The 27,783-nt window shown below is 36.9% G+C and overlaps 1 protein-coding gene across 1 annotated transcript in view; it reads right to left on the reverse strand.

The window, feature by feature from the left end:
* TMEM178B (transmembrane protein 178B) overlaps positions 1 to 27,783 on the reverse strand; it is a 422,390-nt gene that overhangs the window by 280,204 nt on the left and 114,403 nt on the right. Inside the window, exon 2 of the mRNA XM_074267725.1 lies at positions 21,624 to 21,737. Coding sequence (XP_074123826.1) covers positions 21,624 to 21,737 — 114 coding nt within the window. The remainder of the gene's footprint in view (positions 1 to 21,623; positions 21,738 to 27,783) is intronic.

Raw genomic sequence — 27,783 nt, forward strand, 5'->3', positions numbered from 1 at the left:
GGTACAAATAAGAAGCAGCAGATTTCCAAAGGTGAACTGCTTTCACAAAGCAGCAAAGGAGTTACTGGTTTAGGGAGGAGATGAGCAATGCAGTCTAGATTTGGAGTTAAAAGGACCTGAGTTAAAATCCTAGCCCTGATACTAGACTGTAATGCTAGACAAAGTCCCTCCCTAGATAGCACTTTCTTCAACTGTCAAATGAGGGGGGTGGATTAGGTAGCTTCAAAGGTCCCTTCAAACTCTCTTTTGAAATACATGATTAGAAAGATGGTGAGCCAAAGCTGTAGTAAGAATAAGGAATCATAGAGAGATGGGCTTCTTGTGTCACTGGAGAATCCTCAAAAGGTAAAAAATGTCGAGAACAGAGTTTGGGATTTTTTACCTTTTTATTCATGGGATCTTTTGGCAATCTAATATGAAGTCTTTGGACCCTTTCTCAAAATAATATTTACAAATGCACAAAATAAAATACATAGAAAACCAAAGGAATTCAATTATATAAAATTATATTGAAGCAGAGTTACTAAAAGACTTATTAAAAATGCACACATTGATGGATCCTGGGTTAAGGCCCCAGCCTTAGAAGAAGGTCTCTGGTCTGCTGGATGGATTCTTTGGACAGGTTGTATGGAACAACATGTTAAGGGAAAAGGGAAGAAGGCAGGGAGGAACTACAATCTAAATCAGTGGAAGGAATATTCACATTGATGAAATTACAGAGCCTCTCAATAAGGGACTTAGTTAGCAAGGGTTTTGAAGTGCTTGGAAATTGAGTGGAACAGAATGGATCTGAAGCCAGAAGCTGGTGAGGCAGAACAAATGAGGCTCAGAAATCAAAAATGGGGGGGGATTTCAGACTGATTCGAGTCCCTTGGAGGCCAGGCAAATATGTTACTCTGAGTCTGCCTAAAGAGTAAAGGAGCATATCAAAAGAAAGTTGAGAGAAAACAAATGGAAGAGGCAACATTTAATATGATTTTTGATAAAGGGGAGAATAACAATAATAATAATGGTTATTATAATTATAACTGACATTTATGAAGCAAACATGTGCCAAAAGGTCTCTAGCAGCTTCTTTCCTTTCCCTAGATAAAACAAAAGCAAGCCAAGAAGCACATGGCTAATCTCAGAATGCCAAACTGACCTTTTAGGCCAGCCCAGTTCATCAGAGCTCCAAACAAACACCAGCTATTATGCTCATCTCTCTGTGATTCAATGGATATTTCTAGCAGGAAGAAAGCATGGAGGAATTCTGCAAGTAATAATAATAACAGGTAGTATTTATATATTATAAATCTTGCAAAGTGCTGTACAAATCTCTTATTTAATTCTCACTCATAAATACCATTTCATTTGATCCTCACTCATGACAACCATCAGATCAATACCCTCAATTTTTACAAACGAGAAAAATGAGCAAGCAAAATTAAGTGACAGGACCAAACTCATGTGGCCAGTTAAGTTGTCGGAAGTCAGCTTTGAATTCAGGTCTTCTTGACTTCAGATTGAGCTCTGGATCTGCTGTGGCCCCCTAGCCGCCTTACTTATACTAAATTACCTGCTTACTATTAGCATTGCCACCCCTAAAACTAGCAATATCTATAAATTTTCCCCAATCTCTCACATCATCAATAATTTTCCTTCTTGGAAAAGGCATTAGCCCATTTTTCAAAGCTCTGCTAAAGGGCCACCTCCTAGGCAAAGCAATTTGCTTAACTGTGTATATGTATCCCCTGAGTAGAATATAAGATGCTCAAGGGGATGTTGCATTTAAAAAAAATAATTTTGCACAGTGTTTTATGCATAGTAGGTACTTAAATATTATTTAAATTGAATAGAATTGAACTGAACTGCAATTTTAAACAGCTTTTCCTCCCCCTCACTTCCTATAAACTAATTCAAATATAGTAATACCTACACTGTTTTTATACTGCCTGCTCTGAACTTTTAGGGCATTAAATACACAAAGCTATCTTTTGCATGATCTAAGGGAATTTTAAAAAAACTCTATTCTGAATGGATCCAACTGACACATTATAGAACTGTGCCTGCCAATACTATCCTACTGATGATCTCAAATTCCTTGATTATTTTTAGCTCTGAAATTTCTCTTGCAATGTGCCACACTGTTATTGTTAGCAAAAAATGCTCTCAACCACTTTGTACTCCCACACTATAAACACATAATGTAAATTCAAATCGCATACAGATAGATAGACGGCAAACATACAAGAGGACTGACTACCTGTCCACCAACATATACCAATACACAAAGAAATGTCTCACCAATAAACAGCCTGAAGAAAACACTTCAATTCAGTTCAACAAATATAACCCACCATCTATTCACAAAGTCTCCTAACCAATGGAATATCTTCTTAGAGACTCCTCCTAAGGCAAGTAGGAATCCTATTTGCCACAGAGGCAACTTCATTGACTACAAGAGTCATTTATCAAGCTCCTACTTTGAGCAGAACAGTATATCCAACTCATCTTTCTGAGTTTTAAATCTAGCCTCAGATACTAGCTGGGTGAACTTGAACAAGTCACTTAACCCTGTTTGCCTCAGTTTCCTCATCTGTAAAATGAGCTGGAGAAGGAAATGGCAAACCACTCCAATATCTTGCCAAGAAAACCCCTCAAAAGGGGGTTGCAAAGAACATGGCAGAAATGACTAAACAACAACAAATCCTAGGTATTCCCAGAAGCAAAACAAAGTAAGGCAGAGATAATCCATGTGAAGTTCTTTGCAAACCTTATAATACTCAATAAATTTCACCAATCTCCTCTAAAAAAATAAGGAAATGAGAAGCAATCCAGAGGAAAATAATTAGAATGATCAGGAAAAAAAAGGGAACTTTTGGATAGAGACTAAAAAGATGAAGATCTTGACTTCATGAAACTAGAGGCATATGTCATACATTCAAATAATCATAACACAAAATGGCATATTTTAATAACAATAATAACTAAATTTATTAACTTTATATAGTGCTTCTTATATACCACGCACTGAAGATTTCATTTGATCTTTACAACAACTATGGAAATTAGGTATTCTTTTTATCCCTATTTTACAGATGGGAAAACTGAGGGAAATAAGGGACAAGTGACTTACTTGAGGTCACATAGTATCTAAGGCCACATTTGACCTCAAGTCTATTTGATTCCAGGCCCAGCATTCTATTCACTGTGCCACTAGCTTCCTAAAGAAACCTAATAGAGATTTGGGACCAGAAGGAAGATAAATATTGCCAAGCAGAATATATGCTTTCTGCTAATTCTTAATACAGAAATCTTCTTCCTGTACCCACCCAATACTCTTTGTGCTTTTCCCCAAATCCTTACATCTACCTGTAAGACTTACCTCTGCCTCTACCTTCCAGACTTCTTTTACCTTTCCCTTTTCTAAGGGAAGCTTTGCCTGATCTACATAGATATAGCCTATCTCTCCTTACACAAATTATCTGGTATTTACTTATCTGTTAAATGTTCTATCACCCCAAGAGAAAGAAAGCTTCCAGAGAAGTAGGAGGATTTTTTTCCTATCTTTGTACTTTCCAACACCTAGGACCAAGCCTTGCTTCCTTAAGGTTTAGCTCAATTCTCCTTCCTCCATAAAGTCTTCCTCAATTATTCCCCAATTATAGTAAACTTTGAAATTCCATCCAAATAAGAGTTGTGTGGCTGTGAATAGAAGAAAAAAGAATCAAAGAGAAATAAATGAATGTGGTCTTCCCATATGCTCAGGAAAATATCAACATCACATGTGAAGTTCTTTGCAAACTTTATAATGTTTAATAAATATCACCAATCACCTCTAAAAGAGGTGATCTAGAGGATCACCAGAGGAAAATAATTAGGATGATTAGAAGAATGAGGGAACTTTTGGCAATAGAGAGACTAAAAATATAAGGATCTATCCATTTGCAAAATCAAAGACTGAGAGGGGATATATAATCAGAACCTATAAAAAATATGAACAGCATGGAAAAAATGAACACATACAAACTCATCAAAACTTGAAATACAAGAAGGAAAGAAGATAATATGGTGCTATGGGAAGCACATCGGACTTGAGAGTCAGAACACTGGGTTTCACTCCCACTTCTGCCATTTATTAAATGAACAACAATTGGGTATTCCATTTAATCCTTTTCCACATTAGCTTGCTCATGTGTAAAATGAGAGGGCTAGGATTAGATGGTTTCTCAAGTCTCCTCTAGGTCTAATCTTCAAGTTTATTGGGTAAGTTTCTGCCTTCTGGAAAGGAATGGCTTAGCATTATACTTCTTACTATTTCTATAGCATTCATAAAGTCACCCCACAATGCTGTTTTTGTCTTATACTTTTCTTAGAACCTCTACTTGATAAATAATTAGACTCAAGTATACACAGAGGCGGGAAAGTGAAGCAGATAAGCAAGCTTGGGGCCATGCCATAATGATGTCTGGTATAATTCAGAAATTGTGGTGTTTTTAGAGCACCAGCCCTAAAGTCAGGAGGACCTGAGTTCAAATCTGGCCTCAGACACTTAACACTTCCTAGCTGTGTGACCCTGGGCAAGTCAACCCCAATTGCCTTAGCAAAAAAAAAATTTGGTGTTTCAACAAAAGGGTATGGAGACACAAGTTCTGGAGTGTTCAAATTCTTCCTTTACTACTTATTGCTTCTGTGACCACAGGCACATCACTTACCCTCAGTTTCCTCATCTATAAAAATACAAATAGCAGGAATGAACTGAATGAACTCTAAGATGCCTTCTCACTCTAGATTTATGATACCATGATTAAGGAACAAAGTTGTGTGATCTAGTTAGCTTCTAGAAGTTGGTCCAATTTATAAATTCCACAAAGACAGTCTTGGGAATAAAGGAAGTTCTTGTTTATCTGATGTACAGAGCTTAGGTAGAGTATTTTTCATATTGTTGCTTTATAAGAATGCCAGACTTCTTTTGCATTATTCCCACTGGTATACCCTTGTTGTTCAGTTGTTTTAGTCATGAATTCCATTTGGGGTTTTCTTGGCAGAGATGCTGCAGTGTTTTTTCATTTCCCTCTCTATCTTATTTTACAGATGAAGAAACTGAGGCAAACAGAATTAGATGACTTTTCCAAGAGTCACACAATTAATAAGTGTCCGAAGTCAGGTTTGAACTTGTGAAGATGAGCCTTTCTGATTCCAGCCCAGCACTCTTTCCACTCTGTGTCACCCAGCTGCCCCTCTGGTAAGCTAGCCCTAAAAAAGAGTCCCTTTTGCAGAAGTTCAGGGATTACCTTTGATGTGTTTGGGGTTCGCACTAAATGTTGAGATTGGTATAGAGCAATTGGCACCCAATGATGGGATTCAATCATGTGATAAATTCACAATGGCCATTCTCTTTGGCAATTTATTTATTTATGAAAAGAGGTTACAGACAAAATGAAGAAATACAATAAACATCAGGAGTGGTAAATATGAAATAGATTTAGGAAAGCATTAGCAAGGAAAGGGGTTTTAACAATTAACAATGGAAAAACAAGTTTCCTAGTGGAACTCACAATTAATAAGAAGAAAGGAAATATACCATGAGGTGGGAGAACACCATTGACTGATAGGCTATTTAGCACCCTAAAAGAGTTATAACAAGGAGAAAGACACCATGAAAAACAGATTTTCTCTCTCTCTCTCTCTCTCTCTCTCTCTCTCTCTCTCTCTCTCTCTCTCTCTCTCTCTCTCTCTCTCTCTCTCTGTCTCTCTCTCTCTCTCTCTCTCTGTCTCTCTCTCTCTCTCACTCTCTCTCTCTCTCTCTCTCTCTCTCTCTGTCTCTCTCTCTCTCTCTCTCTCTCTCTCTCTCTCTCTCTCTCTCTCACACACACACACACACACACACACACACACACACACACACACACACACACATACTCAAGCCTCTTTTGAGAGTTGCACCCTTTGATTTCCTTAACCATCAATTTCTTGACGTCTATCCGAGGATGACTTCACAAATAAATAGCCTGTAGGATATAATTTTAAACTACCTGCTCCAGCACTTTAAATTCCCACAAAATTAGGCATTTTTCTCGTTAAGATTCCACTTCACAAACATCCAAGAAGAGTAATATAGTCACTTACTTTGAAAAGCTGAAATCAGCTTATATTTGAGCAAGCAGTTATCTTAGGTTGCTAACTCAAGATCTGGAGTCAGAAGAGTTCTTTTTTTGTCTAGAACCCAACCTTGGACAAAATCACTTAAACCTTTCTACATCGAGTTTCCTCATATAGAAAATAATAGAATAGGACTTGATAGTTTCTAAGTCCCTTCTAGGTTCAAATACCTATGATTCTCTAAGTCTCAATGTTTGTCTTACTGTTGAAAGACTATTTCAATATGGTGATAATATAGTTAGTTTTGAATGATGTATCATACTTGGATAAGACTATCTTGCCATTGATGAAAACTGTGAAAGGGCACTAAAATTTCCTACCAGAGACACCCTCCAAAGCCTTTTTGTAGCATGGAGGTGACTCTCTGTTCTTGTAAAGAACCATGGCTCCTGCAGTGCTGCCAAGAAGGCAGGTTAAATATAAGCCTAGAAACAGATTGTAAATCTGGTCTTCAATAACCAACCAAACAAACTTTGAAGATAATCATGATCAGGCTGACCACAGGGTAGTGAATTTTTTAGCCACAGAAATTCTCAAAGACCATCTACTAAGTAGAAATGTTGTATCCTGAATTGGTTGAGGGAGAGTCCAAAGCCATGAAGTCATGTATCCCTGAAGTAAAAACAAAAAGGTTTCCATGTAGCAGCTATAAGTTACACAGGCATACTATTACTCCCAACTACATCCCACCCTTAGTTATCTAACTTTGTACCTTATCAACTCTGTCGTGGCTTACTCCTTTTCCCTTTCCTTTATCCTTATAAAGGTACAGATATTCTAGACAAATACAGTTTCTATATCAGCAGATAGGGAGCCATCATCCCCAGTGCACATGTACATTGAGAATTCCAGCACATTTGTACACAACTGCAGAGGAGGGCAAGAGGACTTAATGATAAACTCCTATATAAAAAGTAGTCCCTGCTCCTATTGCTGACCTAACCAAAAAGGGAAAAAGAAAAAAGGTAAACAAAGAAAAGGGGAAGGGAGCAAGAGGGAGAGAGAAAAGGATCATAGGACTCCATCTCCATAGCAACACCATCACCCACTAGTGTAACCTGGTATACAGCCTGCTTCATAGCCAAGTACCAAGCAACTTTCCCCATCCTTGTACTAAGTGAAGTCTTGAGAGTTGGGGGCAGGTGGAGAGTGGGAAGCAGAATAAGTAAAGGAAAAGAGGAGATTTTTTTTTTAATTTGCCAAATTTAAGGTGACTAGTCATCTTGCTTTGAGCAGGGTGGTCCTTAATTTTCATTTATCTCTTCTGACATATTACTCAAAATGTCTCGTACTAGTGCAATTTGTCCTATTCTCCATTCCCTAGTTTTGCCTTTCCCCTTCTCTTTCCTTCCCTCCCCGTCCCTTTGTTCTGTGAAAGTTGAGAATCCCAGGGGAAGGTAGGCAGCTGTTTGGGGAAGATGCAGCATTCCCGCAGCTGTCTGCAATCGCTAATTACCCCCAGGCTATAAAAAAGTGTTGAGATGTGTTCTTTTTTTAAAAAAAAAACAAAAATAGCTTTATTGGTGCCTCATTTTTTTTCACACCATAGTCATTTCCTTATGTATACTCCCCTTCATTGTAACAGAAAAACAGTTAGCAAAACTGACAGACACAGCAACCAATTCTGACAGTATAGATAACACTGTGAACTCCCCATTGCAATATTAAGAGCGGGAATGTCTATTTTGTCATCTGTCCTTTGGGATCCAATATTAGTCATTATAATTAATCTGACATTGGATATCTTTTAGTGTTAGCTTCATTTACATTATTGCAATAATTGTATGTATAACAATATATGATTCTGCTCCATGTCAGTTTCTCTGAATTGTCCATATCTGTGAGTTCTTATGGCACGACAATATTACATATTATGCTATTATATTACATATTATATGCTATTACATAGCATACCAAAGTCAATTCAGCTACCCACTGAAATTATAGTCATTCATTATCTTTCCAGTTTTTTGATATCACAAAGAGTGCTGGTATGAATATTTCAGTATATTTGAGGCCTTTCTTCTGGTACAGCATACAACTAGTTAACTGAACCATTGGATCAGAGTTTATGAACATTTTAGTGCCTTTTCTTGCAAAATTTCAAGTCATTTTCCCAAAATATTTAGACCAATTCACAGTTCCTTCAACAATCTTCTCTTACAGACCATCTGACTTGGACTTTTTCCATCTTTTATCAATCAATCAACAAGCACTTACTATATACATTTATCATCTTTCTTAGTCTGATGGATATGAAGTAAAACCTCAGCTTTGCATGCTTTTGTTATTAGTGATCTTCTGAAGCGTGTTTTTACATTGCTGCTGATAGCTTGCATTCCTTCTTTTGAAAATTTTTTCTTATCCTGTCAAAATGATGATGATTGTGATTTAATGTGAGGGCAAGATCCAGTTTCTAAATGTGTTTGTGACAAAGCATGAAGGTACTGAGTGAATAAAGTAGAATAATGTATAAGAAAGAATCAAAGAGGGAAAGAAAAAATAGAGAAAAGAGAAAAAGAGGAGGAAGGAAGGAAGGAAGGAAGGAAGGAAGGAAGGAAGGAAGGAAGGAAGGAAGGAAGGAAGGAAGGAAGGAAGGAAGGAAGGAAGGAAGGAAGGAAGGAAGGAAGGAGGGAAGGAGGGAAGGAGGGAAGGAGGGAAGGAGGGAAGGAGGGAAGGAGGGAAGGAGGGAAGGAGGGAAGGAGGGAAGGAGGGAAGGAGGGAAGGAGGGAAGGAGGGAAGGAGGGAAGGAGGGAAGGAGGGAAGGAGGGAAGGAAGGAAGGAGGGAAGGAAGGAAGGCAATGCTAGCTAACTCATCAAGGATAACTTTCCACAATAGTGAAAAACTGAATGGGCCCTTCCTTCCCTCTACCACAGATTTAAGATCCATTAAGCTTTTTCAGGCCTCTTCCATTTGGATCATTAGTCACTTAGTGTAAGATACAAAAATAGAAACAAGAAGGTTGATTTAAGCTTATCTGTTTCGTAGGCACATACATATAGAAGTAATTTTGAGGAAAGATAACCAAATCACATTTTTTTTTACAGTTGAAGAAACTGAAACTTAGGGACATAAAATCAATCCTTTGCTTAAAGTCATACAGGTGGTAAATATCATCAAAGATAATAAATAGAAACAAGAATTTCAATTTCCCCATTTAGTACTTCAATTACGTATTACATATATCCCAAGTTTTATCAGTGAACTTTAAAAAAAAAAACTGTTTTAAATAGAAAGGAAATAAAACCCAAGATCAAGAAAACAAAGATTTTGAGAGAAACAAAAAAATCCTTTGCAATGTATTTCTGCCTTCCTTAGCAACTATACACAATATCCCACACTAAGTAACTGAACAAGAGAAGCCCAGTGGTGTTTTAAACTGTCCTGAAGAACCATCTTTCTTTGAATATGAATTGGAGAAGGGAAAGATGTATTTCTTAAAATGTTGAGATTTTAATAGGTGGGAGAACACATGGTAGAATACTTTGCTTTTTGCATGCCTCTAGATTTTCCAGATTCCAGGGCTGATTTCCTATTCATGATGTCCCCAATCGATGATATTTCTGTGGGCAAGAGGCAGCACTTAAGATGGATTTCCACACTGCCAGGCTTGGGGTAATGGGAGAAAGTAAGTGACTGACTTTGTAGGAGATCTAGCTTCCTAATGCCTAAGATGTTTTCCTCATTAGGCAGCTTTACATAACATCAGGAGAAAACAGCAGGAGAATTATAGTGTTTCTGAGTGAGAGGGCTGGAACCCATTTGTGTGCAGACCTAGAGTCTCACTCCTTCCCTTTGGGACTCCCACAGAGCCCACAAGGTTATTTCCAACTAGCCCCTTTCTCCCTGGCTTGGTTTCCCAATCTGCCACTGGGAGATAACTGTACTGATATACTTCATAAAGAATAAATCATTAAAGAGAAAATAAATACAGAGCCACCCTCCAAGGAGCATCATGGCAGATATGAAAAATGTGGTCATTAATATTATCAATGTTTTCATCCCAAACCTTTCCATGTGGCCTTTTGAAATGTTTTTCTGCCTAGAATTCATTTCAACATTTTACCAAATTTCAGAGACCCCTTTTAAATTTTCAATCTTTTTTTCTTTCTCTTGTTGACCCAGTGTTAGAATGCCTGCATTAAGAAAAACCTGAATTTTTACTTCCTGATGCTTGACAAAGTGTCTGTAGTAATAAATGCCACTGGTTTCTCATTGAATCCTAGTTTCAATGAGTGTGTGTGTATGTGTGTGTGTGTCTGGTTCTGTGTCTGGTTCTGTCTCTGAATTCCTTTCCAAGGCAACTTCAAGGCTTATCCTATCCTTCTCTCCCATTTGAAGAGGTAAAAAAATTATTTGTATCTTTTGTGTTCATAGTATCATACTAGGGAAAAGCTTAGATAAGACACAATCAATAGAAGATAAGCTTACAGGGAGCTGCACTGTTTCACTCTTGTCTCTATAAACCTAGCTTCATAGCACTTAAGTAAACACTTAATAAATACTTGTTGGATGCTTGGTTGATTGCATACCTAGATATTCTGAAATACTCAATCCAGGACACTAGTCCTTAACCTGGGACCCACTGACACATAGGGATCTATGAGGGTTCCAGAATTTTGGATAGGAAAAAAAAAATCACATCTTTATTTTTGCTATCTTTTAAATAAAATAGATCATTTCCTTCAATTATTTAAAAATATAATTCTGAGGACCATTGGCTTCACCAAATAGCCAAAAGGATCCATGAAGAACCCTTGCTCTAAGGGAAGGATGTAATGCCTACAAAAATAAATCTAATCCAAAATAATGTAAAGTAAATGTTTCAGAACATATAAAAAAAGGGCTATATGATACCTAAAAGATGTTCCTGTTGCAGTTATCAAGAAAGGCTTCATGGAAGGGGAAATGGCCAAGGTGATTTTTAAAGAAAGATTTTGAAGACTTCCAGAAGTAGGTCACAGCAGCTAAGGAACACCTTTGTTTTTTATGGCTATCTACCCTTGGGTCCAATCTTTGGCTCCTATCTTCTCTAACCCCACTGGCAGAGAACTAGATCCTTCTTACTTTATACCAAAGGCAGAGATTCTCTAGGCTTTACTGGTTTTGCCCTTTATATCATGAAAAAGCATTTCTTTGCAACTGAGCCTAGATTTTGGGTTCAGATTTTTTTTTAAGTTAATAGCTGCAGTGGTCAAAGGGAAAGGAAGGAGAATATGTGGGAGATAGGGAGTTGGGGGAAGAGGTGGAACAAAGAGTAGAATTATAGCTATGATAATGAGGAAGAGGAAACTGTGTGTGTCTCTGTCTCTGTCTCTGCCTCTCCCTCTCTCTGCCTCTTTCTCTCTCTGTCTCTGTCTCTTTGTTTTTTTTTTTCTCTCTCTCCCACTCTTCCCCCCTCCCCCACCCCCTTCTCCTCCTTTTTCTTTTCCTCCTCCTCCTCCCAGCTGGATGGGAGCCATATGCCCATTCAGTGTAATTAGTTGAACTCTCAGCTCCCGACAGAAGGAGGCTTTAAAATCTCCAGTCTTCCTGACTTCCAGCCCCCTCTTAGAAGAGAGACAGCAGAGAGCATCTAACTGCAGAAAAGTGAAGTGAAGTGAATTCTCTGACTCTCACCGCCACAGGCAATCAACTGTGAACAAGAAACCTCCATCTTGGAAATGTCAAAGAGAATAAGAAAATCAGAGTTCAAAAATAAGGTCATCAGCTTCATTTCTCTGGGTTCTCCTCCCTGAGGAATCTCAGCCGCTTCTGGTCAATGTCTCATTCAATTGAACAAATATTGATTAAGCCCCTACTATGTCCAGAGGATCATGCTAAGTGCTGGTATTCTATAATATCTATTGAAACTAGACACAATACCTGCTCTCAAGAAAACAGAATTCTTATGGAGGGGGAAATCAGAATGTGCCCCTAAATAAACAATCACATGATTTGCAAAACAATAAGTTGTAAAGGAAAGAGGTATGAAAAATTGAGGAGGGAGCCGTGCCTTATAGTTGGGGATGTTTCAGACCAGGGAAAGCTTACACAGATTTCCTGAAAGCTGAACCTTAAAGGAAATAAAAAAATTTCAATAGGCAGATGACAATATTCAGGAAAAACTATTCCAACTAGGATGCACAGCGAGTATAAAAGCATGAGGAAAGGAAAGGGAAGATAAGAAGAGGGGGCCAAAACCCAGCTGGACAGCTCCCATGGGCCTGCCTACTCACTTGCACTAGGGGGTTGGGCATTCATTTAAAATCTGAACAGCAGAACTCTTTGATGTCTGGCTCACTTGTGATGGAACAACTCTATTCTTGGCATAGCTGGCTATTATCTGAACTATTTCTACTAATAAGGACAAAGATAAGGACTGAATTTGACATCTCAGTGTTATGGGGAACTCCCAGGAGAGGAGACCATCTCTATCAATGCAGATTGGCACCTTCTCTGCAATTTAAGTCTTAGAGAAAAGGAGTTAAGTAACTTACTAGCTATGTCAGAGGAAGGATTTGTTCCCCCCCCCCCCCCAGTCTGTCCTGGCTCTGAAGAAGGTTGTCTCTGTCTCTGTCTCTGTCTCTATCTCCTTCTCCCTTTCCCTCCCCCTCCGTCCCTCCCTTCCTCTTTCCCTTTTCTTCCTTTCCTCCCTCTCCTCCTCCTCCTCCTTCTCCTCCTCCTCCTCCTCCTCCTCCTCCTTCTTCTTCTTCTTCTTCTTCTTCTTCTTCTTCTTCTTCTTCTTCTTCTTCTTCTTCTTCTTCTTCTTCTTCTTCTTCTTCTTCTTCTTCTTCTTCTTCTTCTTCTTCTTCTTCTTCTTCTTCTTCTTCTTCTTCTTCTTCTTCTTCTTCTTCTTCTTCTTTTCTCTCTCTCTCTGCCTCTCTCTCTCTGTCTCTCTGTCTCTGTCTCTCTTTGTCTCTCTCTGTCTCTTTGCCTCTCTCTGTCTCTCTGTCTCTCTCTCTCTCTCTCTCTCTCTCTCTCTCTCTCTCTCTCTCTCTCTCTCTCTCTCTCTCTCCCCTAATGTCTTAAACTTATATTAAAGTGCTTTTTGATTAGAAATCTCTTACAAAATTTATTTCACCTTCCCAACTCTATGAAATGGGACCGTTATTATTATTCCCAACACTATAGTTCACACTCATTATCTAATTTAATGAGCTTCTCAACAATCTAGTAACAGATGTAGGACAGTTATCATTAGTCCCATTTTATTGATGAAGATTCTGAGCATTTAAACAACTTGCTTAAGTTCATAAAGCTAGAACATAGCAGAGTCATATCTTCTGACCCTTAAATCCAAGGTTTTTTTCTAGTCTACCACATCTACTTCTAATTCCAGTCCTGCCACTGACTAGTTATGTGACCTTTGGCAAATCATTGCATTTCTCTGGGCCCATGTTTCCTCATCTGTAAAATAAAGTTATACATGTCTGACCTGACCCAAATGAAAGGAATGGACTACATGATTTCTAAGGTAACCCGGACTTCTGTAATTCTATGAACTAGTTAGCCAAGGCATTGCTGGGTGATATCTGACATTTATTTAACAAACTCCCTGAAGAAAGATTGCTAATAAAGATTAGTTAGTATTCCAAATGAATTTAGGATGTAAGGGAAGGACCTTTTTCATTTTTGTCTTTCTGTCTTTAATAATTAGCATAGTACCTGCTACCTACCTAGTAGTACCAGTAAGCAAATATTTGTTGATTGGTTGATTTGATTCCCAGAAAGATTAAATAATTTGGTCAGTAGATTGTAAGCATTCTAAGTGGCAAAGTCCAGATTCAAACCCAACTCCTCTGGCTCCAATGCCTGTGCTTTCCCCCCACCATATCAAACTGCTTTGTCAGACCTATTTAGATATTTACAAGATTGAGGAAAGTCTTTGTGTTACTATTTAGATTTTTTACATTTATTCAATCATGCATGCAACATTTATTGAATGTCTGACAGTAACTGGACAGCTAGGCCCCAGGAGTCCTCAGTGATTGCATCCAGACCATAGGTTGTCCAAACTTGGCTAAAGGAATACCAAAGGGGAATATCTAAATGAGGTTACCGTCTCCAGTTATAGAGTGGGAGGAAATATTGCAATGTGAAAAGAAAAGATAGAAATAGTAGGATTCAAAGCTTTTTATAGGAGCAAGATGTCCATTAATTGGGGAATGAATAGGAAGTACATAGGAATTGGTACATGAATAGGAAGGAATATTACTATAGTGTAAGAAATGATGGATATTGACAAAATCCAGAAAACAATAATTATAATAATGTAAATGGAAATACTGAGAGCAAGAAAGCAATTATAACTGAATGCTACTAAATTATACTGACTAAACCTGGCCCCCCAAAAGAAGGGGCTGCAGCTTTGGGACACACAGACTTCCAGTGAGAAATTTAATGGGATTAAATCTCATTGAGTCTCCCACTAGGACACCATCAGAGCCTTACCAACAAAGGTTTCTTGTCTCTTTTCCCCATCACAACTTCCCTTTCTCTACCGGGAATGATGATGCACCAGAGGCAAACCTCCTAAGGAGAAGAAGGGAATAAATTCCCAATGGACTAGAACTAACTTAGATTAAAAGTGTCATGGTGGAGCCAGCAGCATTTTGTCATCTTTCCTGCTACCAAACAAGTATCACTCCCATTCTGCACCCCCTCCCCACTACCACCCATACTTTTCTACTTCTAGCTCTGGGGACAGTAATTACCATGGCTGCTGAAAAGGATGTTATAATCCACTTCCATGTGGCTTTCCTTACAATCCCCGTGACTGCCTAGATGTCTTCCTGGTCCCCCCCACTCTCTAATAGATTTTGTGCCTACAGGTAGAGTGTAAGCTGTTATATTAGTTATTTTAATGAGTTTCATCTAAAAATCAAAATTTTTAATAAATAGCAACTTCTCCATACATATCCCCTCTTCTTAAACAGTAGAATCGCTGTTATCATCATCATCATCATCATAGCATTTCTATAAGGATTTAAGATTTCTAAAGCAAGGGACAGCTGGGTGACATAGGAGATAGAGCACCAGCCCTGGAGTCAAGAGGATCTGAATTCAAATCTAACCTCAGACACTTGACACTTACTATGTGACCTTAAACAAGTCACTTAACTCTGCCTTGCAAAATAAAAGTTGCAAAACACTTTACAAATATAATCTCATTTTTATCTCACAATATTAACAATGTTGCTATTATTACTCCCATTTTATAAATGAGGAAAAGGAGGCACTCAGAAGGGAAGTGATTTGCCCAGGGTCACACAGTTTATAAGTATCTGAGAGAAGAATTAATTTAGGTCCTACTGAGTCCAGGTCCCTGGCTGGGGACAGAAGCTCCTGACACAACATCCAATCATTCTCGGTCAAGGATGGAGAACATTAATTAATTCATGCTTTCCCATTCTGCTTCCAAGTCTTATATTAGAGAAGATTTTCTCTCCAATTTGGTAGGAGGCAGAATGGTCATCTGTGGGTTCTGAGACATCTATGACAATTTTTTCAGCTTCTTTCTAGAGTCCTTCATCCATGATCATCAATTTACAAAGTAACTTCCTAGTTCAAACATTTGCCATATGTTCCTGAATAGAAAGCAGATTTCCTTCCCAAGGCAATTGTTCTTTACCAGTATATATTCAGAATGTATAGCCTACTTACAGTTCTTTAATATCTATACTTAATCCTTAGGTCAGTTGAATCCTCAAAAAATTGCAAAGAAATAACACCCTATTTCAATTTTTCCAAAACTCCATGGCATCCAAGTGTCCAGATATTTTCTACATTAAACCAAGCAGTGATGAAACTATAATTCTCGGATGAAGAAAGTTATAGTGTCATGCTAGCCTTTTTTTTAAATTAAATTTTCTCCAATCAACAAAAATCAGCCTTCTCTCTCTCTCCCAACCAAACTTACCCCTTACTGAGAAACAAAGAAAAACAAAATCCCTCTTATAAATATTTTTAGTCAAGAAAAACAAATTTCCATATTGACCATTTCCAAAAAAAAAAAAAATAGATGTCTTAATTCATACTCCGAATCTAACACCTCTCTATCGAAAGGCAGGCTATGTATATTACATCAAGGGGTCATCAGATCAAGATTCATCATCGGTATCAGAGTTATTCAGATTTGTTTGTCTTTATGATATAAATTTCTCTCTTGAATTTGCTCTCTTCACTCTGTATCATCTATACAAATTTCCCCAGGTATCTCTGAAACCTTATTCTTCATCATTTCTTACATCACCTTTATAAACCCTAACTTGTTCAGCTATTTTCCAATTGACGAGACTCCTTTAAATATTGTTTCTTAGTAATAGTAAGTTAATTCAATGACTACTTTTAACCCGAAGGGCATATGTACCCATTTACTAACCCTTGGTTTTAATATTTGACTTTTAGGGTTCCAAGTTATTACTTACTTTCCTCTAGGATCTAAGTTAAGTACCAACTTGAGATCTTCCAGATGTTCACCTATAGCCTGGCTAAATGAGACATGTCATCCGAACATGCAATGGCAAATACTCTCAACCCCAGGTCATCTAACAATCTGTTAACCAACCTTAGGTGGGGAAAGCAGGTGAATTACTTAGATCAAAAGGTAAAACATTAAACTGATCTTGATTCAAAACCACAGCTTTTACACAAATCAACAGCAGTTCCCCACAGATCCTGGGCATCAATTCTAAATACAGGTTATACATCAAGCTTGGATATAGAATTTAATTTTCAAAATAAGGCAGAATCTAATTGTATCATCCAGGCTTGGGAACACTTACAGAAGGTATGCTAACTCCCAGTTCTAACATCTCTGCCACCTCCTCCTTCCTGATGTCACCTAAAACCTTTCCACTGATTCTATAAGGTGGTAATATAATTGAATTATTATCCCCAGTATCTGCAGTCTGAACAGCTAAAACAGTTCTACTTGGTTTCCTTTGAAGTATGTCTGTGAGCTTACTAAGCACAGAAATAATTCTTTCTCCCTCTAACTGGGAAGTATTCCCAAGCCTTCAGCCATTGTTCCATGTTGTATTCCTCCAAGCCATGGGCAGGCAAGCAAATGACTTCTTTGTCAGATTCCCATCCTCCCACCTCTCCCCATATTCAGAGCTAAGGTGACCTGATAGGATGGATTTTCTGAACCATTTGTAGTTTTAAATGCCATTCTAATGATCCCAAGCACTATTAACATATCCCAGAAATACCAGTATTTCAGTAAATAGTAACGGAATGAATCATGTCAGCAAGTACAACAAAATCTACATGTCATCAAAGATTGAGAGCGAGAAATGGTGGGTAATCACAGGCTGGAGAAACAGTGATTACACATGAAAACACATGCAAACTGGCTCCTAATATGCACATTTATAACTTATATGTGCCATATATATGCATGGGCTCCATTTGTCATTGCTGGTGGCTTAGGCAATGCAGCAGTGAAAATGACTGATTGCCTGAGCATTTCTAGACATAAGACCCACAATTTTATTTTTTTCAGGAAAGGTAATGCCTTCAATGTACAACTAACTGGAATTTAATTTTTATATTTTATGAAACTTTTCATATGAATCAATTTACAAATCAAAACATGAAAACAAAAAGTATTATTAAACCAGTTCTGATTTTTGGTTTGGAAAACATGATAAATGTACTCAGAATGAATCCTAAAATGAAGTCTGAAATTAGTTAGTCAAGTGAATCTGTTAGATATGATCGTTTTAGTTCTTGTTATGTCATTTCAGTTTTATCTGGTTCTTTGTTACCCCATTTGGAGTTTTCTTGGCAGACATTGAAGTGGTTTGCCATTTAGATGAGGAACCAAAGCAGAGTAAAGTGACTTGTCCAAGGTGACACAGCTAATAAGTAAGTATCCAAGGCTAAATTTAAACTCATGAAGATGAGTCTTCCTGATTCTAAGCCTGGTGCTCTTTGAACATTCTTTCCCACATCTTAAATTTTTCCACCAACCCCATTGTGTTGATGTTAATAGATAGCAATTTAATTCCACTGAATTTTAATATGCAGTTTCTCCCCAAATAAGTGTTTGGTTCCTTTGTCCATCAGTATTCTGAGGCTAATCACAGATTTAAAAACTAATACTGAGCTATGAGAGGATGCTAAAGTGTCTGCCTTGAGTGTCTCTGGGCTTAACTGTAACCACTGTAAAGATGCATTTCTTTCCTTGAAAATTAGCCTGAAAAAGGAACTTACTCCCCCTCCCCTATTCTACGTGTAGAGATGCTTTTATAGTACTTCATTCATCTTTTCTTCTTGGAGTGTTTAATTCCCAAGGAAACTAGGACTCTAAACACGTAGCATATTAGAGTGGAATTAATAAAAATATATACATACGTAAACAATACTAAGAACCAATCATTAAACATTTATCACATGCCCACTATGTGCCAGGCACTTTGCTAAGGGCTGGGATTACAAAACAAGGCAAAAGATAGTCCTTGAACCAAGAAGCTTACAATCTAATGGGTGAGAAATAGCTTGTAAACAAATAAATACCAAAAAAAGCTATATATAAGATAAAGAAGAAATAATTAATAGAAGGGAATATTTAGGGATTAATATGTCTATAACCATGGATGCCCTTGCCCAGAACAAAGAAACAAAGGTAGTCATCTTTCCCATGTCTTTGAGGTACTAGAACAGCCAAAATGAACTCAATTCTTGTCCTGCTCAACCCAAGCAACCAGCATAAGGCAAGAAGTCAGTGCATGGGCCAGTCGAGGGTCCAATGACAATGTGAGAAGTAATCAGAACCTCAAAGTCTGCCCCTAGTGATCTGAGTGACTGAGTTATGAGCAAGAGTCTCATACCTTCTAATTCCATTATGTTCAGATATGGGCTGGTTTGTGAGGAGGTGGTTGGACCACAGTGGATAGAGCTCTGGCTCCGTTGTCAGGAAGACCTGAGGTGACATTTAACCTCAGATACTACAAGTCACAAATTCTGTTTGTCTCATTTTCCTTATCTATAAAGTAGGGATAAAAACAGCACTAACCTCCCAGGGTGGTTATAAGGATCAAATGAAATAATAATTATAAAGCATTTAGTACAGTGCCTGGTATATATCTATTTATGTAAATGTTAGCTATCATCATAATCATTCCCATGTAACAGAAGCAATAGGGAAATCTAAGAGCCATAACCTAAAGAAGAGGTTGTATCTGCTAAACTTCATGTCATCTATATCTGCGCTATTAATATTACCATATTTTCTCTTAGTTAATTATCCTATTTTAATATATGAATTTTGGGAGGTGAGGGGACACTGAGCAAAGAATTAAGTACAATTTGAGAAAAAAGATAGGTAATTGTCGTCACAAGCCTGTTATATCTGGAAAGCCTCTCTATCAATAGGAAAGACTGTACTGCCCCTTGAATATGTCCCACAAGACTTAGAATAAATAGTCCATCAAATATAATGTCATGTAGATCACTAGATATTCAGCAACCACCAAGGGAAGATCCAGTTATAGGATTTTCTGAGACCAATAGATAATTAATTTAGTCTTGCCTTATGGTGCCAAATACAGCGACTTTTGGGTTGTTCTGCTCCTACTTTCCCCTTTAAGTACAGTTCATGGAAAGAGGGCCAAAAACCAAAAATTAAGAAATAGCTTAGTTGGGGAAAAGGAAAGCAGTAAAGTCCACAGAGAGGTGATTAGACAGATCAGAACCAGGATTTTCCCTCCTCTCCAATTGCTCTCTGAATTTCCTTCATCATGCCCCAGCTTTTTATTTTGAAGCTTCCCTCTAGCCCTAGAATTCACATTTTGGAACTACTCCCTATCCTTTTGACCTTTCTCTCTAATTGAATGGTTCCTCCCAGAACCTCTATTTAAGGAAGGGATTCAGGCCAACGGAGTCTCATTTCTCTCCATGCCAAATGCTGTACTTTTTCTACCATGCTCTGTTCACTTTATGGATATCCTTATCAGTTCCTTTTCTGTGTAGTCTTCCCCATTAAAATGTAAGCTCCTAAAAGCAGGACTCTCTTTTTAGATCCATTTGTATCCCCAGCACTTAGCACATTACTTGGCACATAATAAGCACTTAATAAAATCCCGTTGACTGACAGCCCTGAGAATCAAGCCAGGAAAGAATCATTTTTTTAAGAGCCAATCACATATTACAGAGCCCTTTGATTATTTGAAATGCAAACTGAATTGTAAACGTGAAAATTTCAGTGTTTGTGGGGAAAAAATGGTTGTTCAAAGACAAATGCAAATAAAAGTAGAAAAAGGGAGGGTGTAGACTTATAGTGAGTAGAAAACTGAGATGTGGAGAAAAAGTAAAAATTTATTACTGTGAGTCCAGCAGTTGACTAGGGAGAAAGTACTTTCATCATTAGAGAGGAAAATTGGTTTCAATATGTCAGGAATACCAGGACAGAGAAGAATAAAAGTCTCACCATAGCAGTACCACAGGTTGATTAAATAACTCTTAAGGGTATCAAATTCTCCTTTTGCTTCAATTCTATGTTACTAAGTATCCTGATTATGGGGTTTTCCAGTGTCAAGAAGGGGGTGGCTTGGCCAGGGAACATGAACAGTACTTGAGGTTTGGGTATTTTGAGAGGAAGTAGCACGAAGGGTACAGCTGGCACAGTGGATACGGTATTGGGTCCAGAGACAAGAAGGCTTGTCTTCCTGAGTTCAATCCAGTCTCAGACACTAGCTATAAGACTGTGGGCAAATTATTCAATCCTGCTTGCCTCAGTTTCCTCATTTGTAAAATGAGCAGAATTAGGAAATGGCACACTGCTCCAATATCTTTGCCAAGAAAACATGGTCATGGAGAATCAGAAACCACTGAAATGACTGAACAACAAACAACATTTATCTCAGGGTGACTGAATAAATGGATATTTTTGCCTCACTAACCACTCTTATCTGAATAATATTATTGTGAGTCAATACTCCAGAGCCTAATTACCTTCCTCCAAGTGAACAGCTGAAATCCAATCTCTGGATCTGCAAATTGAGGACTAGACCTTCAACTGTGATGATGCTATCAAGGTACATAAGACCCCTCCAAACAATTTTAGTTTTCATATTTATCAGTTTGGAAACCCAAGTGTTACCACAATAACTTCCTTGGAGAAATGCTAAAGTAACAGAGATAGATAGGATTCAATCAGGTAGACAAAGTTGGTTAACAGGATAAGTTATCTAAAATGTACATTTCTTTTGAAAAGCAATCTCCTCAAATCTGTAAGACATCCTGACCCAAGTAGACAAAGACCTTAGCACTTAGAAGGACAAGGCACATCAACTAATAGAAAAATGTAGTTGGTCCTTCAAAGCATTCTTAAATTCTGGTGCTTCTGGTAATCTGAAAACTCATCCCAGGGAGCAGAACCATCAACTCAGATCTAGCTGCTGCTGAGCATCTGTACCAGAGCTCCATTACAGACCTCAGCCAGCGGCACCTCATTACCCCTGCACTAATGAAGGAAAGAGGGGGTACTTACGCAGGGCGTGCCATTCATCCTGGCGGATGGTCTTGGTGATGTTGTAGGTGAGGTTCCTAGGGATAGTTGCTGAGGAATAATGGTACTTGATATAGATGCATCGCTCAATTTCTCCTGGCAGAGAGAAGTGAGAACCCAAATGTTAATAGCCCAGCAGCCACAGTGAAAGACTGTGATCATCAGTTTTATTACCACAGGACAAAGATCTCATTTCCAAATAGGAACTATTAAGATTGACCAAGCTACAGAAGACAGCAGCTTTATCTCTATAGGATCAAATACAACAAGAAATGGAAAATTTCAGAGTATAACCAGAATACAACCTCATTAACCCAGATGCCAATAATTCAACATAAGGAATGAGTTTGGTTTCGTGCTATTTATGAAAATAATACACACATTAATAAGTAAATAGCTTAAATAATTGGGGGAGGGGTAAGTACTGTTTGTTTTTTTAAAAAAAATCAGTTGCTTTGAGGCAGCTAGATGGTACAGTGGCCTTAAAGTCAGGACCCGACTTCAAATCCAACCTCAGACACTTAACCGGTACTAGTTGTGTGATCCTGAGCAAGTCACTTAACCCTAATTACCTTGAAAAAAAAAGTAAAAAATCAATTGTTTTTAAATAGTTGGAAAATACTTATTTACATAAAATGATGTGCTGATTATAAATCACTTTGACATTTATTAAAGCAGACCCAGCTAGACCTCCACTGACTCCATCAGTCAGCATAATTCCCTCAAGTAATAAAAACTTCTAAAATAGTATAGAATTTGGACTTTATTATCTAACTCACTAATTATGCTTTTATAAGTCTTACTTTAAAAGAACAATAACAAGAATTTCAGTATGCGACTCCATGTTTTCCTTCATATGTCTTCCAAAAAAAATATTTGACAAAATTCTAATGGGAACTAAAAAACAAAATACTCTTATCCTTGCTTCGTCCCATTTCTTTCAGGTATTTCCACTGATAGCTTATCTATGGGGGCGGAGGTTAAAAATTCAATGACAGTATATCTTGAAGAAGGAAAGAGAATATTTTTTTAAATTTTATTTAGAATTTTTTTCCACAGTATATATGCATGAGTAATTTTTTTAAATAATATTATCCCTTGTATTCATTTTTCCAAATTATCCCCCCCTACCTCAACTCCCTCCTCCCGATGACAGGTAATCCCATACATTTTACATGTGTTACAATAAAACCTAGATACAATATATGTGTGTAAATACCATTTTCTTGTTGCACATTAAGTATTAGATTCCGAAGGTATAAGTAACCTGGGTAGATAGACAATAGTGCTAACAGTTTACATTCGCTTCCCAGTGTTCCTTCTCTGGGTGTAGTTATTTCTGTCCATCATTGATCAACTGGAAGTGAGTTGGATTATGTTGAAGATATCCACTTCCATCAGAATACATCTTCATACTCATTGAAGTGTACAGAGATCTTCTGGTTCTATTCATTTCACTCAGCAACAGTTGATTTAAGTCTCTCCAGGCCTCTCTGTATTCCTCCTGCTGGTCATTTCTTACAAAGCAATAATATTCCATAACCTTCACATACCATAATTTACCCAACCATTCTCCAATTAATGGACATCCATTCATCTTCCAGTTTCTAGCTACTACAAAAAGAGCTGCCACAAACATTTTGGCACATATAGGTCCCTTTCCGCTCGTTAGTATTTCTTTGGGATATAAGCCCAATAACAGCAATGCTGGGTCAAAGGGTATGCATAGTTTGATAACTTTTTGGGCATAGTTCCAAATTGCTCTCCAGAATGGCTGGATTCTTTCACAACTCCACCAACAATGTATCAGTGTCCCAGTTTTCCCACATCCCCTCCAACATTCATCATTGTTTGTTCCTGTCATCTTAGCCAATCTGACAGGTGTGTAGTGGTATCTCAGAGTTGTCTTAATTTGCATTTCTCTGATCAGTAGTGATTTGGAACACTGGAAAGAGAATATTTTTAAAAGGAGTTTCAATGTTTAGTTTTAGACCTGAATTAGTTCTGGTAGTAATCTACTTTGCAGCCATTTATTTTCAATTTATCACTCATGGCATCTGATTGAATCATGATAACCCTTGTTCTGCTTGCAATGGAGTAGAATTTAGAAACTGGTGACTTTCATTCATTTAGGTAATGCCTCATAGAATTGATATCTCATTGTAAATCATCACTGGAAAAACATCCAAAAGCCAGTCAAGACCAAATATTATCTACTGGGTAATTGATATTATTCAATAATAATAATTATAATCGTAAAGGTTCACTTATGTATATCACTTTACAGTTTGCAAAGAGTTTTTTCCTCAACAACATTGTGAGGAAGGATCAATATTGCTGGTTCCATTTTACAGATGAGGCTCACAGAAATGAAATGAAATGACTTGCCCATAGTCACACAATTACTAAGTGACAAAGTTCTTGAAATGTTTCCTGTGTAGTTTAAAAGACCACAGTTAGTGTAAAATCTGACTCATCTAGTTATAAATATATTTGAGTAATTTATCTTAATTGGTAATCAGGTAACTAGATAGAAATATCTTCTGGGGACATGATTGTCCTACAGAAGGGGAAAAACAAAACAAAACAAAAACAAAAATTATCATACTTTCATAGCAAGTCTGAAGAATCTCAAAACAACCAAGAATATACTAAATAAAGTAAAAAACAACAACAACTAGAAGAGAAGGGAATAAATAAAGTCCTCCAGGGAAAATTATGGGAAAATATCAAAACAGTTTGAGAAAGTGAATAAAGAATAGTTCCCAATACAATGAAGAACTAATATGGAGTAAGAGAAAACCAGGAAAAATCTCTAGATGAATGGAATAATTCTGTAAAAAGTACAACTAGAACACCAGAAAAGAGAACAAAATGGCTATAAGCAGCCCAAGAATGGTCAGAAAGCCTAATAAAACAATTGAAGGATGACATAAGAAATTAAATTAAAGCTCAAAAGGAGAATTGAGGTCTTAGACTAGAAGCCTATACAATCTTAACAGAAAGAGGAAGGAAATGGAGATAAAACAAAAAATTCAATACAAGAAACACTGGTGCAAAGTCAAAACAAAATTAAAAAGTGAAGAGCACATGAGATATCTTTAATCAAAGCCTATTGTTCCTTTGGATTCTAATCTTACTTAAGGGTTTTCTGAGTGTTCAAAATAGAATTGCTCTAAAGAAAGAAATGGAAAGATTGGATTACCCTTTCAGGGTCAAATGAGGAGAAATTGAAGAAATATAATAAAATAAGCATGAGTACTTAGTGCTAAGTGAGGGGAAAGTTAGGTGTCTGAGTGGTGGAGAAAAGTTGGAGAAATTCAATTGAAGCAAATTACCACTACACATGGTTGATTACAATAAAAATGTTAAAAAGAGGAAGCCCCAGTGTTTTGGAACTGGGCAGACTAGGAAAAAAAAAAAGCAGGGATAGAGAAGAGATTGAAATAGGATTGTTGTTCCAAGTAGTATAAACTGCAGATGTCAATTGCTGATTCCTTTATATATATATATATATATATATATATATATAATAGGATTTGAGGAAAGGAAAAAAAATCTTAACTGTATTATTCATGAATATGAATGGAGTAAACTCACCTATGAAAAGGAGGAAGGTGATAGAAAGTTTTAAAAGGTAAAATGCAAAGATTTGCCATATATAAATACATACTTAAAAGATAAAAACGCAAACAAAGTAAAAATTAAGATTTCCAAAAGAACTTGTTATGTCTCATCTAAATCTAAAAAAACTTATCAGTAATCATAGTCTGCAACAAGGTAACAGTAAAAATAGATACGATGTAAGGAAACTACATTATGCTAAAAGGTTTCATAGATAATGAAATAATATCAGCCCTAAGAGAAACATTTCAAGTTGGTGCAAATTATGAGCTGGCTATAGTCAGCTCACTTGGCTAGGGAAAGTTCAGTACAGATCAGAAAAGACCACCTGAGACTCAACTAAAGAATGGGACCAAGCAAAATGTTTTCCTGGTAAGCAGCCAGTAAGCATTTCCTGAAACAGTGATAACAGTAACATCGGAGGGTCCTCATTATTTACTTGGCTTAGAATTGCAATCATTCTGCCTTTGACAGCAATTAAATTAGAAAAACTCAAATATTACCCAGAAAAGAAAGCAAAATATTTATCCATGTAGCTGTAGGTCCTGTCAGTGTGCTGGGCTTTTATATGTGCAGACACCATCTGGGTAGCAAACGTGTGCCCAGAATGCAAGTTTTTAACCCAAAGAAACACAAAGAAACAGTGCCAAGGGAACAAAACAAGTACTACCTTTGGACCAACCTTCAAGCCTATGTCCTTATCTGGAACATGCCCTGGACTAATTTTTTTTTAATTAAGTAAGCAGAATAGAAGTAGGAATTCAACTTGAGATTTCATTTTTTTAAGAAGTCATAGAGTTAGGAACCAATGTAAATCAGTCATTTTTCTACAACTTAATGCCTTAGAGAATTTGCTGAGGCACTGAGAAATTAAGTTATGTCCCAATGGTCTCACAACCAGTCTGTATCAGAAGCAGGCTATGAATCCAGATCTTGTTGGCCTTATAGCCATGGCTACTATGCCATGTTACTAAACAGTCCCACAACTAATCTGTATGAGAAGGCTTAGACTCAGAATCAATAACATTTCAAAAACTGATCACATTGACTAAGGGACAGGGTTTAAGATGAGGAAAGCAGTCCTCTAGTTTTTTTGGGAAGAATTTAATTCCAACTCTTACTTCCTGCTTTCTGAAGAAATGTCAATGGCTTTGAAATGCCTTTCAAAAATTCTTTTAGTCACAAAATTTAGGGCTGGTAGGGTCATTAGAGGTCACTTAGTTCAACTTTCTCACTTTATGCTTGAGGAAACTAAGACCCTGTGAGGTTAAGTGATTTTGCCAAGGTCATACAAGCAGAACCAGAGCCAGAATTCAAAGCCACTGACTCCAAATCCAGTGTCCTTTCTATCTAACAACCACAACCCTTATCTTCCACTGTTACTTTTCTCCTTTTTTTTCTTTTTCTCCATTCTAATTTTTTCATATGAGCTCTGCTCTTCCCTTCCCTTCCTTTAGTCTCTTAGTACTCACAACCCTTTGCTATAGCCATCTCTCCTATCAAAAGTCTAAAGTGGCAAAAGAACAAGGAGTCATGAGAAATAGAACTATGCCCGTTCTTCTCTTCCCTAATACATATATATATATATATATATATATATATACATATACATATATATATATATATATATATATATATATATATATATATATATATATATATATATATATATATATATATATATATATATATATATATATATATATATATATATATATGTATGTATTTAAATGTTTACCATGCCAGGAATTGTGTTAGTTACTAGATACAAACACTACCTTCAGGAAGCTGCCACTTCCTTGTCTATATATACATATATACATACATACATATATATATATATATATATATATATATATATATATATATATATATATATATACAGAATTGATACTAGATTATTTTTCAGGTATAGAAAGCATATAGGGAAAGCAAAATACTTAAAGAAAGAAGGACCCATAGAAATAATCTAGTCTAATATCCTCATTTATATATGAGAAAACTGAGCCACAGAGAAATATAAAGTAACTTTTTAAAGTTCACACAGCTAGTTAGCATGTGGACAGTGTAAGAATTAAAACCAGATTTCTTGACTAATATTTCTACTATACCATCATAGGGCATCAAAGACAAACTAGTTTACTCTATAATTTAATTGATGGCCTTCTCTGAATCAGAAGAAAAATGAAGATATGGGGAGAGAAGTTCTCCAAATGTTCCATGATATAAGTAACTCCCAAAGTATTCACTATTCACCTCTTTTCTGAAGCCATTTTTGGATATTATCAGCATAATAACTCTATAACCAATCATTCGACCAACCTGAGTCATAAATTCCCTAGTTAGTTATTGAGCTTGACTATATTTCTATAAAAGATCTGAGGAAATTTGAAAGAAGATCAACAAGAGAACCATGAAAATAATTCAAAAAGAATTTTTAAAATATAATTGAAGGTGGCCTAATGGAATTGAAATAATTTAGTCTAGAGAAGAGAAGACCAAGGAATGGTCAATAAAA

The sequence above is a fragment of the Sminthopsis crassicaudata genome, chromosome 5 (genome assembly GCF_048593235.1).
Source record: "Sminthopsis crassicaudata isolate SCR6 chromosome 5, ASM4859323v1, whole genome shotgun sequence".
In the NCBI taxonomy this organism is placed as follows: domain Eukaryota; kingdom Metazoa; phylum Chordata; class Mammalia; order Dasyuromorphia; family Dasyuridae; genus Sminthopsis; species Sminthopsis crassicaudata.